Consider the following 16,250-nt stretch of genomic DNA (forward strand, 5'->3'; position numbering starts at 1 on the left):
AGATTCTTTCTACAACATATTACTTTTTGTGTTTCCAGGAAATAAAGTGTTCTGACATCTCCCTGTAGAAGTTACAACACATACCAGGGCTTTTTTTTCTCAGAGAATAGATGTAGGTATTCTCTCCTTCTGAGTTATTCCCTGTCTCCCCCCTCTACCCTCCTCCAAGCAGGTCCCCTGGTTCCAACCCCTATCCACTTCCCAGTACTGCCCCTTTAAGGTGAATACAGAATCAAATATCATTTTGTGGTGTATGGAGTTTGTTAATACCAAGAAAATCAGTAAGATAGATCCCCTGCACCCAGAAACAATAGAACCCCTAAGGAGTAATAGGTCCCCCAGCAACAATAGACCACCCCTAGCAACAACCCCCCTAGCAACAATAGATCTACTCCAGCAACAATAGACCCTCTCTCAACAGTAGATCCCTCGCAGCAACAATAACCCCCCCCCATAGCAAAAATGGATACCCCACCAGAAACAATAGATCAACCCAGCGACAATAGGTCACCTGACATCCAGCATCAGTAAACCAACCCTCCAGCACACTCTAGCACCCCTTTTCATTACATACATTCAGTGCTGTAACTGCCTTCCCTCACGTTCCTGCAAATCCACAAGCAAATTTCAAATAAACTGTTTCTAAAGAACAACCTAAAGAGTTGCAGAAAAAATAAAAATACAATATTTTAAATATTTACAGTACCTGCAGTGTTTTCCTTTCCATACATTTTTAACTTGAAATGTGCCTTTAAACGTGCTAAAAAAAAACTATTACGGGCAGAGTCAATCGCCTCCTTCCTTGTATGTCATAGCCACCTCCTCTTCTGGGAAAGCATAAATACCTTCTGTGCTGGCCTAGCTTCTCAGCCTCTCACCTCCCTACACAACCTTTTTATGTAACTCCTGGTTGAAGAGCTAATAGGAATAATATAGAGAGTCACTTGAGTGACAGCTATGAGGCTGCTAGGTTGTCTCAGGGCCTCTGGATGTCTGCATAAGGGAAGCTTTTGCAGGAAAATAACATGCAAAAAATATGCTAAATGCTCATATAAAATTATAGGAAGATTTTTGTTGAAATTAATTAAGGGTCTTACATTTAGTGACCTACAGTAAATTGCTGACGAATAATTATCTTTAAACATAATTTGATAAATTGGTATATGTCTACATGTATTTGTATGGATATAGTTACGTATTGCCTTTTATTTTGCAGGATCAGAAGGTTCCTACATTAATTACTCAGGTGCAAGCCACAGATGCTGATACAGACAGAAATGGAGTCATCCAGTACAGTATTTTGAATAACAACTTTCAAAACTTCAGTATAAATGCCAAAAATGGAAAGATATTTGCATTGTCTAGTTTTGACTTTGAAATTGGACCCAGAGAGTTTCAGGTCAGACATATATGCCACAACATCATGAGTTCTTGTGTAAGGATTTGTAACATGGAATCAATGTTGGGGCGTTGATAAAATTGTCCCAAGATTGTCTGATTTTGAATAATCATGATAAAGTGGTAGTATACTCCCCTGCACAACTCAGCAAAATTTAAGTCACTACAATATGACTTACTATTAGGTGTCTTTTACAGTTTTTCCAGGTGTGCCCTTTAGGGAAGATTTTTCTCTTCTAGCTTATCCCTGTGTGTTTAAAAGTGCATTGTATCATGCTTTTACTGGATTAGTTGCATTGAATTTGCTACCATTTTAAAATAGTGAAGACTTTATTTGCAAATATTATATCCTAGGCTGCTTTCACGTGAACACGAAAAATCATGCAATTGTGTGTGTTTTGGAAATTATATAGATAGGCAACTCCTATTCTCATATTGATTGGTGGTTCCAATTAATAACGAATGCAGTAGGGAACAGACACAAAAAATACACTTTGCATTTTTCCAAATAACTGTTCTGTTTATTTGGTGCAATTGAAGGTCAAGATAATTTCTTATCAGGACTCAAAAGAATGAAAACGTTTAACCAAAACATTATTGGTGCTGTGTGAACAATGAGTGCAGTGTGCAATCTATGAGCAAAGCATACAAAATGGAATACAGTTATGTACAGAATTTACAATTTCTTTCACACGCAAAATCAAGTTGTTTTGTGCACATTTATGAAATATGCAAAAAACTTGTGTTGTGCTTGCAGCAGTGTTAATTTTAACATCAAATTTCAATTCAGTTTCAGGTATAGTCTTTTGACTAAAAAGCTATATTAGTTTTAGTCATATTTTGGACTTTGGACTAAATTGCAATTTTAGTTTTAGTCATATTTTAGCCACCTGAATTGTTTTAGTGTTAGCTGTATTTTAGTCGACTAAAATCTCTAGTACTCATTAGTCGACTAAAATCAAATGGGTTTAGTTAAATTGTAATGGATTATGTAAGCATTTCTCTAGAATTGCCAAACTCATTATATACTCCTGGAGTATAAATCTTAAAAAAAATGTATTTATGGTATTAAGGTTTGAGCATGTACTACAGACATAGATTTAGCTGTTGTGACAGATAATGTCTTTATAAATAAAGCCAAGTTTCATAAACATACAAAAATATTGCTTTGTTACAAACAAAATTTAAAATATAAAACAAAAACAATAACTGTAAATTCTATTGGCTGTAATGCCATGGCACATACTGTATTACCTAAATATATTACCAACAATAAATATTAGAAAAAAAAGAAGAAAAGTCTTTTTCTTAATTTTTATTTCTTTCAGCAGCTTAGTAGATGCCCCTACTTATTCTTATGTGACAGTGCAGTGTACATTTTGACGTCAAATTTTGATTTGTTTAGGTCATAGTCTTTTGACTAAAATGCCATTTTAGTTTTTGTCGTATTTTAGTCATCTGAATTGTTTTCGTTTTAGTCAAATTTTAGTTGACTACCAGTGTTGCATTTCAGAAGGGGACCCTACCTACCTCAATGAATGAGGCAATTATGTTTTACTGTTAAAAACGACCTGCTTCCTGACTATTTAAGGCCTATTTCCCTTCTCACCACCGCTGGTGCTGGCCAGGTTGTTCGCTTCTAGATTAACAAAGTTTATACACAAACTGATACATAGGGATCAGTCTTGGTTTATCCCATCTCGTTCCATTGAACAGAAGCTTACGTGCCTCTTTTTGAACATACAATTCCCTGTGGACAACCCAGGGAATAGAGCCATTTGCAAAGGATTTTGCAATTCCTAGGAATCACTTTTACAAATATCTGCAGTTGAGGCATGCCCTTCACTCCCAGGCTCGAGTTTCCAGGCTCTTCTTAGTAGATCCTCCTATAGTACATGAAGCTCTTTTTGCATCAGACAAGAAGGGAGTAATACCAAGGGCCTATTCTATTATACTTCATTCTTTACAGGATGCTTCCAATTTACCGTGTAGGAGGGGATGGGCGAAGGACCTGGGCACTATAGAAGATGATACATGGGACCTCTGTTTGGCTTCCACACCTTTAGTTTTAGTTTCGGCCTCTCAGAAGCTCTCACACTTATTTCTGCTACACAGAGAATACAGAACACCCATTCAGTTTCAGTGCCTTGCGAAAGTATTCGGCCCCCATGAATTTTGCGACCTTTTGCCGCATTTAAGGCTTCAAACATAAAGATATAAAACTGTAATTTTTTGATAAGAATCAACAACTAGTGGGACACAACCATGAAGTGGAATATTGGATATTTCAAACTTTGTTAACAAATAAAAAAAAACGGAAAAATTGGGCGTGCAAAATTATTCAGCCCCTTTACTTTCAGTGCAGCAAACTCTCTCCAGAAGTTCAGTGAAGATTTCCCAAGCTTTAAACATCCCAATGAGCACTGTGCAAGTGATAATATTAAAATGGAGGGAGTATCAGACCACTGCAAATCTACGAAGACCTGGCCGTCCCTCTAAACTTTCAGCTCATATAAGGAGAAGACTGATCAGAGATGCGGCCAAGAGGCCCATGATCACTCTGGATGAACTGCAAAGATCTACAGCTGAGGTGGGAGACTCTGTCCATAGGACAACAATCAGTCGTATACTGCACAAATCTGGCCTTTATGGAAGAGTGGCAAGAAGAAAGCCATTTCTTAAAGATATCCATAAAAAGTGTAATTTAAAGTTTGTCACAAGCCACCAGGGAGACACACCAAACATGTGGAAGAAGGTGCTCTGGTCAGATGAAACCAAAATCAAACTTTTTGGCAACAATGCAAAACGTTATGTTTGGCGTAAAAGCAACACAGCTCATCACCCTGAACACACCATCCCTACTGTCAAACATGGTGGTGGCAGCATCATGGTTTGGGCCTGCTTTTCTTCAGCAGGGACAGGGAAGATGGTTAAAATTGATGGGAAGATGGATGGAGCCAAATACAGGACCATTCTGGAAGAAAATCTGATGGAGTCTGCAAAAGACCTGAGACTGGGACGAAGATTTGTCTTCCAACAAGACAATGATCCAAAACATAAAGCAAAATCTACAATGGAATGGTTCACAAATAAACATATCCATGTGTTAGAATGGCCAAGTCAAAGTCCAGACCTGAATCCAATCGAGAATCTGTGGAAAGAACTGAAAACTGCTGTTCACAAACGCTCTGAATCCAACCTCACTGAGCTCGAGCTGTTTTGCAAGGAGGAATGGGCAAAAATTTCAGTCTCTCGATGTGCAAAACTGATAGAGACATACCCCAAGCGACTTACAGCTGTAATCGCAGCAAAAGGTGGCGCTACAAAGTATTAACTTAAGGGGGCTGAATAATTTTGCACGCCCAATTTTTCAGTTTTTTATTTGGTAAAAAAAGTTTGAAATATTCAATACATTTCGTTCCACTTCATGATTGTGTCCCACTTGTTGTTGATTCTTCACAAAAAATTACAGCTTTATATCTTTATGTTTAAGTGCCGGTTCACACTATAGCGTGTGCGGAGATCGCATGTAATATCGGAGCGCACTGCTCCTTCATTACATGCGATCGGATGTGCAGTGCGAATTCAGCCATACACTTTGTATGGCTAAATTCGCACTGCACCAGCACAAAAGTCGCACATGACCCTTTTTTCAGCCGCATCAGGATCGGATCGCACAGTGGTTCACACTTGTGCGATCTGATCCTGTGCGAACTGTCAGATCGCACTGTGATATGCGATCAAACTGGGGGTGTCATTAACATTTAACTGACACCCCCTGCGTATCGCATATGGCAGCGTGAACTGCCAGATGTGTGTTTGTGATGCGGGAAAAGGCTGCGAATTCGCAGCCTTCCCGCATCGCACAAGTGTGACCCGGCACTGAAGCCTGAAATGTGGCAAAAGGTCGCAAAGTTCCAGGGGGCCGAATACTTTCGCAAGGCACTGTACATGTTGGTTTTTACTCAATAAAACCTTTAATTTTCTGATAAAAAACATTTTTTAGTTGACTAGAATAGTGTTAATTTACTCTGCAAAAATATTTTGGTTGATGAAATTAACACTGGCTTGCAGCGATATTTATTGTTAGTGGCACTCCAAACATGGCAAGCAGATATGGGTTCTTTGCGTAGCAAACTGTGTGGTTACAAATGTGCAAAGCTTGATTATTAAAAAAAGGTGCATGTGCCTTTGCCTTTACTATGCAAACAAGCAAAGTAACACAGTAGTACCACATAGCATTCAATCTGTGTTCTCTAAAGTTATGAAAGCTTAAAGCGGTTGTAAACCGCTGAGCAATTTTTTAAAAAAAAATTTTTTCTTGCCTGCAAGGTAATGTCATAATGTGCTAGCATTGCATACTAGCACATGATGTTAAACTTACCTTGAAACAAAGCTCTTCAGCACCGAGATGTCAGAGCTGCAGGCGCTCCCATCTTCACCCTTTTGCTTTCGGGTTCGCAAACTCCATCTCTGTGACTGGCCAGAGCCGCGACGACGTCACTGCTGCGCATACGCGTGGCACAGGAGCCGCCATTTACGACACAGGGCTCTGAAGTAAAGGCACGAATGGCCGTTACTTCAGAGCGCATGCGCCAGTGATGTCACTGGCTGCATGTACAGTAAATATCTTCTAAACGCTGCCCGTTTAGGAGATATTTACACTACCTCAAGGTAAGCCTTATTATAGGTGGGTGGAGATAATGCGACTGGAAGAGAGAGGTTAAGGTGGTATGAGGGTGATTTAGGATGGCAGGGAGTCACTGTGACTGGGAGAGGGGGTAGACTTAATGAAAGGGAATTGGAGGGAGGTGTTGTGACTAGGGGGACCTCACCAATGTTGCCATTAGTTTGCAGCAGAGTCATGCTCAACAGACTACTGACAATAAGAGCTCCTCCTCCAGCTCTGACGCTGCTGAACTCGCTATTCATAGAGAATGCCAGCAAAGCCACTACTATCTCCTACAGTAATCAGGGCTGCTGGTCAGCCTGGACCAGCAACAAAGCCTGCCCTGTCTCACCTGCTGTGATATCACTCCCTACACTGTGGTAAAGTGTGGCATAGGGGGTCACTGTTTTTGCAGCTTTTTCATTTCTGGAGCTGGTGATCTGTGTTGCAAGCTGTCTGAAGTGAAGTGTACTGACACAATTACAGAGTTGTCAGCATTCCTCTGTCAAAGAGCTTCCTAGTAGTAGACTCAAGCAACAAAATGTCCTTGGGCACATAATAACTCCTGATCACAGATTTCAGCAGCATTGCCCAGGACTTGATATTGGGCCAGAATTTGCTGCATGTCCAGGCTGACCAGTAGCACTAAAAGATTTGGCAGAAGAAGATGGTGGATTTGCTGGCATCCTTTTTGAGGAGCAGGATCAGCAGCGTCAGTATGAATGTGATTAGTTAATAAATGTAACTGCACTTCTTTGCTTATTTGTTCATGTAACTTAGAGATATTTAGCACCACAATTTGGAGAATCTACTAGGAGTTTCTTCAGCTTGTTTGTTGTACTCAACACAAATGTGCCAACCCTTGTAAAAATAAGCATTATTTTTTGCACAGTGAGCCTGGCTTGACTATATAAACACATTTAATTATGACTCAAAATTGGTAATAATGTGTTGCGTATCTTTTTTAGGAGCTAAATATAAAATATTTTATATACTTAGATTTTCATTCTTGCTGAAGATCGTGGGTTGCCTCAACGAAAACAAGGCTACTGCACTGTTGTTGTCCGTGTATTGGATATTAATGATAATAAACCCATATTCGTGTCAATGAATGATATGATCATTAAGGAAAACACACCAGCTGACACGTTTGTTGGACAAGTGAAGGCGACTGACAAAGACTCTGGAGATAATGCATTTATAACCTACAGCCTATATGGTAGTGTACATGTAGTAATTCAAATTTTTGTAACTTAATTATTTTTTTTTTTCAATAAAATCTAATACTCATACAACCCACACACCCAACCATATATGCAGTTCCATTTTACCAATGCAGAAAAAAATGAAAATTGTTATCAAATACTTACCGTCATTTTCCTTTCCTGATGGACTCCATGGCAGTATATGTATTGTGTTTGTCTCGCCTCCAATTCTACCCTATAGGACCCCACTCCCATAAATATTTTCTCCTGTTCAGCCTCCGTGTTCTGTAACTAGCCAACTCAGGAACTGGGAGGGGACTCCTGCTGCCATGGAGTAAATCAGGAAAGGAAAATTACGATAAGTATTTGATAACCATTTTCCGTTTTCCTGACAGACTCCATGGCAGCAAACATATCGGGAAATACCTTGCTGTACACACCGGGGTGGGCAGATGTTGAACAACAAAAGTTTAATTAACCCTAGCAACTGACAGGACTTGTAAACCGAATTGAACAGAAGACAGAGCCGCCGGCTCAATACAGTAATGGGACATGAATGTGTTGATGGAAGACCAGAATGCTGCCCTACAGATCACTTCCGGTGCGACGTGTCCCATGACAGGAGGAGAAGGTCGTCCAAGTAATGATAGAGCTGAATACCTCTGACTCTCAACAAAGCTACAACAGCCAAGACCTTTTGAAAATGTTTGAAGCAATGTGGAAAGCCCGAAGGGGAGACAAGTGAATTGTAGGTGGGACTGACCAATGGCAAACCGGAGGTACTGTTTAAAATCCCTTGCGACAGGAACATGAAAATAGGCGTCTTTTAGATCTATTGACGCTGGCCAATCTCCCGGCTGGACCGCCTGCTGGATTGACAGCAGTGTTTCCATCTTGAACCTCTCTCTCTTGAGGAACTGATTTAGATGAGTAAGGTCTATGATGGGTCTCCAAGAGCCATTCTTTTTCTGACACATGAAAAAAGGGGAATAGATTTCTTGCCCCCGCTCGCTCTTTGGAACGGAAATGGCAGCACCCTGAGACACCAGGGACTCCACATAGGACAGAAGGGTTTGTCTTTTCCTACTGAAAGAGGAAGGGAGGTAGGGACAAACCTGAGCCTGGGAACACTGTTGAATGCCCAAGTATGTTCAGTAGAGACCGTTCTGACGGTCCAGGAATCCCGGGTTGAGGCCCCCCAGACATGTGAAAAGTGTAGCAGACTTGCCCCCACCTGACATGTCTGAGCAGGCCCAATCTCAAAAGGACTTAGTGGCCTCTTGGTCCCCACTGGGACCACTCCTGGGAGGTTTCCGAAAGGGGGATTATCTTGACCTCCAGCTTCGCCCGAATTCCCAACCGGGCCTGTAGGCACGTGCCTCCCTGGCACGATCTAGAGCCTGCTTCCTGGGCTGAGTTTGCTTCCTATTCAGAAGGCGCCAGTCCTGGGGAAGGAAACCCGACTTACCGCCCGTGGCCCGAGTTATGACATTATCCAATTTATTACCAAAGAGGGAAGAACCCTCAAAGGGAATGCGGCACCACACATGCTTGGAGGCAGGGTCGGCTACCCAAGTCACTCCTAAAGGATTCATCTACACTGTCAGTTTATTACTCCATCGCATTGGACATTGTGACTAGGGCTAAGGCCAGCTTACAGGCCATGCCAGCCGTCAAATAGATTTGCTTAAGGTCAGAGTCCATCCGCCTGTCCAAATGGTCCTTAAATGAAACTGTATTTTCCAACGGGAGGGTCACATCCTTGACCAGTCTCATCACAGCTGCATCTACAAGAGGAGAAGACTCCGGGTATTTCACTTCTTCCTCCTTAAAGGGATACAGCTTCGCAATTTTTGAGAGCATGGAGTTCTTTCTTTCCACTCTACTCCACTCATCCATGATGACTTCGCTCAACTCTCCCAGGAAAGGAAAATTCAGGTGCTCCTTATTTAGTGGTTTGAAAAATTTCCGCTGTTTAGGAGGAAATACCACTGGATCCTCCCAGTTTAGGGCCTCCTTTACTGCCCTTTCTTAGGGAGAATCTAGTCCGAAGTCGAATCCCAGATATGGTGGAGGGATGACTTGGCTGTGATGACCCCAGTGTCTCTTGACCCTGAGCCTCCCCGAGAGAAGAGCGTGGAGGGTTTAAGGCTGGGCTCTGAGCATGGCTGACTCCCAGTTCAGCTAGAGAGTCCTTGAAGACCTGCTTCACCAAGGATTCCAGTCACTGGTCTGAGCTATCTCTTTTATCCGCAGCCTGGGAGAAACAGTGGTCGCACGAGGACCTTGATTCAGGGACCTGAGCACCACATCCCCAGCACCCTGTCTTGTCCGGATGCCGAGAGGAGCCGCGTAAGGAGTCAGATGAGGACCTGCGTCTAGACCTTGAAGAAGAATGCCAGTGATGCGATTTGGAACAGATCTAGAAGGACTGCAAAAAAAAAAAAAAAAGAAAGAAAAAGGCACACAAAACAGGGAGCAAGGGACATGAGAACATGACCCTACCCACTTTCTGCACACCCCACCACCACATCCCATCAGGTACCTGCTTTGAGAGGGCTGGTCACACGAGGGTGGTGAGGCTTCCATCTCTGGGCACTGACCTGGAGAACTGAGTCAGACAACGGAGTCAGAGAGGAAGGAGGGGGGAAAAGAAAAGAGCCCCCACAAACCCAGGAAGCCAGTCCTACCTATAGTTGTCTTCTCACCATCTAGGGAAGTTGCCACGAGTAATCCCAGGATGTAGAGCCATAGGTGGAATCCACCCACAGCTTTTTGTTTGTTGTACACTAACACACACTCAATGCCACTGCTGCAATTTCGCTGGCATAATTTGAATTTGGCGCCCGCCGACTTCATCTGGCGGTGCCTCTCGGCATCTACTGCGCATGCGCGACCGCACCATCCGCCACCATTACGTATGCGCGACCCAAGCCTCCATTCCGAGGTGGCCGCGCATGCGCAGAGGGGATACACAGCGGCGGCAGGATGCGGAAGCGGACCGGCTACCGGGACAACTAGACACCAGGGAAGAGAGAAATAAAAGAAGCCAGGCTGAAAACAGACATAACAGAGCTGCTGCCAAGGAGGTAAGCTTACCTGACAGAAGAGCGACACCAGAGACCAGGAACACGCAAGCACACCGGACTTTGGGGCAATAAGGCCACCCGCAGCAGCTGGGCTTTCAGGCCACCAGATAGCCTGCCTGTAAGGACCAGGGACCGGCTTTCTTCCAATGTCCACTCCATACCCTGCAACAGCTAGGGCTTAACAGAGTAATGCGACCCATCTTCCTCTGTCGCAGCTATCTGGTCTACATTCAAAATCCCATTCTGGTAGGAACCGAGCACTTCACAGGTGCAACCAGAGGAGGACAAAAAAGGAACACGGAGGCTGAAAAGGAGCAAAGATTTATGGGAGTGGGGTCCTATAGGGTAGGATTGGAGGCGGGGCAAACCTGATACGTATGCTGCCATGGAGTCTGTCAGGAAATGGAAGTTTCAGAATGAATCACATAGGAACACACAATGATGTGCTCAGTTGGCTATAGAAAATGTATGATCATTGGTTGATTAGTAAATTTACTCCTAGTCAGGTTTCAAAGCCACATCTGTGGCAACTGTCGCCAGTCACTGATCACTTAGCCAAGTCTGAAAACTTTGTCTAGACACTGCCGTTCTCCTTAAAGTACACTGCTGATGGGAAGTGGCTACCACCCCTGCTCAGCTAACCAAAGCATGCATATTAATGCCAGAAACTTTACAGAAAAATCCTCTGAGCCCTGGTTCACACTTGCGAATTCGCAGCCTGTTCCCGCATCGCAAACGCACCCCTGGCAGTTCACACTGCCATATGCGATACACTGGGGGTGTCAATGTAATCTTAACGACACCCCCAGTTTGATCGCATATCGCAGTGCGATCTTACAGTTCGCACAGGATCAGATCGCACAAGTGTGAACCACTGTGCGATCTGATCCTGATGTGGCTGCAAAAAAGGGTCCTGTGCGTCTTTGCTGCGGGTGCGGTGCGAATTTAGCCATACAAAGTGTATGGCTAAACTCTCACCGCACAGCCGATCGCATGTAATGAAGGAGCAGTGCGCTCCGACATTACATGCGATCGCCGCAGCCGCACTAGTGTGAACCGGCACTAAGAGTCAGATTGTGTACATATCCTAAAGCCAATAGCAACCTTTGGTAAGTGGAAATAATAGAATAGTTAGAACCTGATAGCTGATTTAGTAAAATAGTTCACATTTAGTATCTATTAGGTCGTGACTTTCTAGAGTCTGGTAATGATGACTGTCCTTCCAGACTCAGGATAACTAGCAATTAGCAAATATACTATAATAAACACAACATTGCAAAATGATTTTGTAGCACTGCCCCCTTGAGGACTACTGGATAATACACTCTTGGGTCCCCTGGGTTACCGTTAGTAACACTGGCATTCACAGATTAACACTTTACTTGGCTCAGTCAATGATCAGTCCAGGGGTATGTAGTTGTTTTTGGTGTTTTTTTATAAATAGGGATGGGAGAAGGGAAAAGTGGGATACTCCAAATTGAAATAGTCACAACGGATGAGGACTCTTGTCTGAAGGTACAGCTAGGCTGCAGATTTACCTTGCCACTAGATGAATTTAGTTCAAGTCTCTATTCACACGTCTTGGTTGGGTAGATTATCTTCAGGATACCTGCCTAGTATCCCCTTTTACTTCACAGGCTGACACCCATCCTCTAACTATCCTACATCGGGGTGGCTCCCCTTAGGTCAGGCCCCTAGACACAATCCCCTGTACTCACGATACTGTTTTTTTAAGGGTCTCCAGTGTCTCTACCCCTCCGTCAGTTCTTCTGGACCTCTGGGTTCAGTTCCTTTCCTCTAGTCCCCAGGCCGACTGCCTGTGACAAAGTGCCACTGTTACAGAGGAGGAGGCAACCGGCACCCTCCCCCAGGGACTTTGCTCACCATCCAAAGACCCTGCAGCACATGTGCTCCTGGCTTTTATACAGTATCCCATAATGCACTGAGACAGCCAGTCTCTGCCAATCACCAGAACTGAATAAAAGCCTGTGTACCCAATGGTCAGGTTTTCTCCCACTGTCCAACATGCCTCCCTATTGGACCAGTGTGAAATACTATCTAGACCCAATGAATCACACACTGAGCAGACCTAACTCACAGATCCTGCTCTCTGGTAGGCAGAAAGCAATATAGATTTCCCTGCTGCTCCTCTGATAGGCAGACAGAGCCAAAAACTATACTCTCTCACTAGCACCTACCTAGGAGGGTGCTACAATTTATATTATTTTTTCTCATAGATGAAGATGGTCTCTTTGAAATAGATGAAATACTTGGGAACATATTTGTAAAAAGGCCTCCTGATTATGAAACCAAACAAAAAACAGTTCTAAATATCAGAGCCACTAACAATAAGACAACTCCTTACTATGAGGTAAGATGATATGTTAATAAACTATGTTATTAAATTAGCTTCTTCCTGTCTGGTATTGTACAGCTGCTGGCAAGCCTTTGCACATTGTCTGCTCATTGAGGGTTTTTGCAAGATACAAATACAGAAATAGATTGCCAGGCTTTTCTTTTGCACAAGAAGTTTAAACTATGACCCACTGGGTTGATTTACTAAAACCGGAGAGTGCAAAAGCTGGTGCAGCTGTGTATAGAAACCAATCAGGTTTTTTTTTGTCAAAGCTTAACTGAACAAGCTGAAGTTAGAAGCTGATTGGTTACCATGCACAGCTGCCCCAGATTTTGCACTCTCTAGTTTTAGTAAATCTACCCCATTTAGTTATGGGCTAGTTAACCATACCACGAGACCATAAAACATGCATGATATTTATGCAAACATGAGCCAAAGTCTGGGGTAGAGAGTGTAAATGGACCCTCAATTAATTCTTGAATTGAATAACAATGTGTATAACACTTCAAGAAAGCAGCTCTATTGTTCTTTATCTTAAAGAGGTTGTAAACCCTCTCTTATAACTTGTACCTATAGGTAAGCCTTTAATAAGGCTTACCTATAGGTACAATAAGGCTTACCTATAGGTACTGTAATAAGGCTTACCTATAGGTACTGTAAATATCTCCTAAACTTGCACCATTTAGGAGATATTTACTCTTAATGCAGCCAATGACTTAATCGGCGCATGCACTCTGAAGGAACGACCACCCGTGCCGTTCCTTTAGAGCCCTGCGCTGTGAAAGGCTTCTCCCGCGCGCATGCACGGGAGTAATGTCATCGCGCCTCCGGCCAATCAGATGGCCGGAGGACGCAAACCAGGAAGCAGGATGACCGAACATGTCGGCTGTGTCACCACTGAGCAGGTGGCACTACGGGGGCTTCCTTCTAAGGTAATATTTCATAATAAGCTAGTATGCGATGCATACTAGCTCATTATGCCTTTGTCTTACAGGGGTTTTTTTTCTTTTTTTTGGGGGGTTTACAACCTCTTTAAAGTTTAGTGAAAATTATTTTTAAGTTAAAGAAATCTGTTGGAATGAGTCTGGTACTGGCTTTTCCTGCAATAGTTCTCAGCTCTGTAATTGTCTGCCTTGGAGTTTTGGATGTTTCCACCAGGCTTGAAAAATGTTTATGCTGCTCCTGTTGCATTCTTTATAATAAAAAGATACATAAAATCAAACAGGAAATGAGAGACACCATCATTTAGGACATGGCAGGTGTGCAGACCTAGGGTCTCAAGCACAGAGATTTTACTAATGGAATCCCCTAGAGACACACTATAAGAAAACATTCAAGTATCCCGGTCAGCATTGGGTCACTTGTAAAGAATGACCTACCTGTAACAAAAGAGGCTGTATACTTACATTTCTAGAGGCCCGTTCCTCGAAATGCCACCACTTTGCTGGTCTGTATTCAACCAGCTAGATACACACAATGGTTCCTTCTGCTAGCTTTTGATTCCTGTAGTGACAAGGGAACTTGCAGGAGAAACCACAGTGTGCACTAGGAAAGCAAGTATTCCACACATCTGAAAGTGTGAAACACAGAAGCAGCATTTAAACGGGTCACCCAAAACGTTACAGGAACGGGATGCTTTACAAGATACCCTGTTATAATGGAGTCACTTTAAATATTTTTTACTCTCCAGTAGCTGAACTGAAATATCCTTTCTAATAGACTTACTCTTTAAAACCTTTCACTGTAGTGATTATTTTTTAATAATTTGTGTTAACTGGTGAATATTATTTTGATAGTTATCATTATATTTGATTGGGATCTGTTGTGGGTTTTAATATGTTTCAGACCAGCACTTTGCCCACAGTTCATATTATGGATGAAAACGATAATGCTCCACAATTCAACCAGAAGAAATATTTTGCTGAACTAGATGTGGAAGCTCCCTTGGGAACCCTAGTAATAGCAGTAAATGCATCAGACAGAGATCAGGTATGTTTTTAGATAGCCACTGTAGCATTGTCTCCGTAGGGCTTGCTGTGTGATGACTTTTTGGGCCTCTTCACACATTCATCCTTAAGCCCCGTACACACGATCAGATTATCGAACGATCTGTCGTCCGTTTTTTGTGGCATGCTTGTCTGATGTGGAAAGTAAAGAGGTTATTTTCATACGAATTTTCCCGTACGACAGAATTCTACTTCAGAAGTGATGTCATGTGTTGGATTGCTTTGTATGTGTTCTTTCTCTCTGAGCATGCCTAGTCTTGCTCTTAAGATTTTTTTCTGTCAAAATCTGTACTGAGACGAAAATCGGATGTTGTATTACGGACAACAAAAATTTTATAGCCTGCACATCAGGATTTTGTCAGCCGAAAAGTCGGAGTTGGCTGTCGAAAGCACCATACTAACAATCCGAAAATCGACAGATCGGTCGTCGGACGAATTTTCCCTACAGATTTTCTTATCGTGTGTACGGGCCTTTACTCCAAATGGCACGTTACTCAATAAACAGTCCAGGGTTTTAGTTTTTGGTATTTATTGTGGAACTTGGATGGGAGAAGGGAATAGTAGGATACTTCAACTCGAAGTATTTACAGTTAATAAGGACAACTCTTACTTGGCCTTACCAGGATACTTGTGGATGCAGTCACACTGCTTTAACCATACTTCCACATGTATGGAAAAGGTTAGGTCTCCTTGCTCTCTCTCCAGCAACAGACTTTGTAAACTACATTATCTTCGGGACACTCTCTAGCATCCCCTTTACTGACACCCATCCACTGACTCTTCTAGCTGAAGGTATGCCCCCCCCCCCTCAAGACAGGCCCCTTGACACAGATCTGTACTCACTGTATGCAGAATCAGATCCCTTCGAGTGTCTCCCTGCCAGTCAGCTTTGCAGGACCTCCGGGTTCAGTTCCTCTCTAGCTCTTAAGCCCTCAGGTCGACTACCTTAGGCCGCTTGGAAACTTCTACAGAGGAAGGGCAGCTGCCCCCTCCCTCCCGGACTCCAGCTGAAAGACCCCGAGCACACATGCTCTTTGCATTTATACAGTATCACAGCAGGCACCGAGACACTTTCCTCTGCCAATCACCAGGGCTGTACTATATGCCTGTGCACTAATTTGTTAGGTTTCCTCCAATTGTCCAATATGACTCCCTATTGGACTTCATAAAAACTGAGCTGCACCTGAGCACAATGAGCAGACCTCACTAGCAGATTCTGCTCTTTGGTAGGCAGAGAACAATATAGATTTACCCGGCAATCCTTCTGGTAAGCAGAAAAGATCCAAAACTATATTCTCTCTCTAGCATCTACCTAGGAGGGTGCTACATCCACTCCCGCCAAACTGAGCCATGTCCTCACTGGCTCTTGGCATCCGCCCCTACAAAAATAGCTATACAAAATTTTAATATTCCACAAACTTGGAAAGGGGGAAAAGGGAAATACCATATGTACAGGGCCATGGGGCATACCCCATATGTGGCCACATAGATACAATTAATTACGTGAAAAAATATAAATCTCTGCTG

The 16,250-nt window shown here is 43.0% G+C and overlaps 1 protein-coding gene across 24 annotated transcripts in view; it reads left to right on the forward strand.

Moving 5' to 3' along the window:
• LOC309549166 (protocadherin Fat 4-like) overlaps positions 1–16,250 on the forward strand; it is a 292,459-nt gene that overhangs the window by 106,231 nt on the left and 169,978 nt on the right. For all 24 annotated transcript variants that reach the window (XM_082249240.1, XM_082249258.1, XM_082249262.1 and 21 more), the window contains exons 24-27: positions 1,217–1,399; positions 7,067–7,286; positions 12,599–12,732; positions 14,563–14,706. In XM_082249240.1, the coding sequence (XP_082105366.1) occupies positions 1,217–1,399; positions 7,067–7,286; positions 12,599–12,732; positions 14,563–14,706 (681 nt within the window). The remainder of the gene's footprint in view (positions 1–1,216; positions 1,400–7,066; positions 7,287–12,598; positions 12,733–14,562; positions 14,707–16,250) is intronic.

The sequence above is a fragment of the Pelophylax lessonae genome, assembly GCF_965119305.1.
Source record: "Pelophylax lessonae genome assembly, chromosome: 3".
In the NCBI taxonomy this organism is placed as follows: Eukaryota; Metazoa; Chordata; class Amphibia; order Anura; family Ranidae; genus Pelophylax; species Pelophylax lessonae.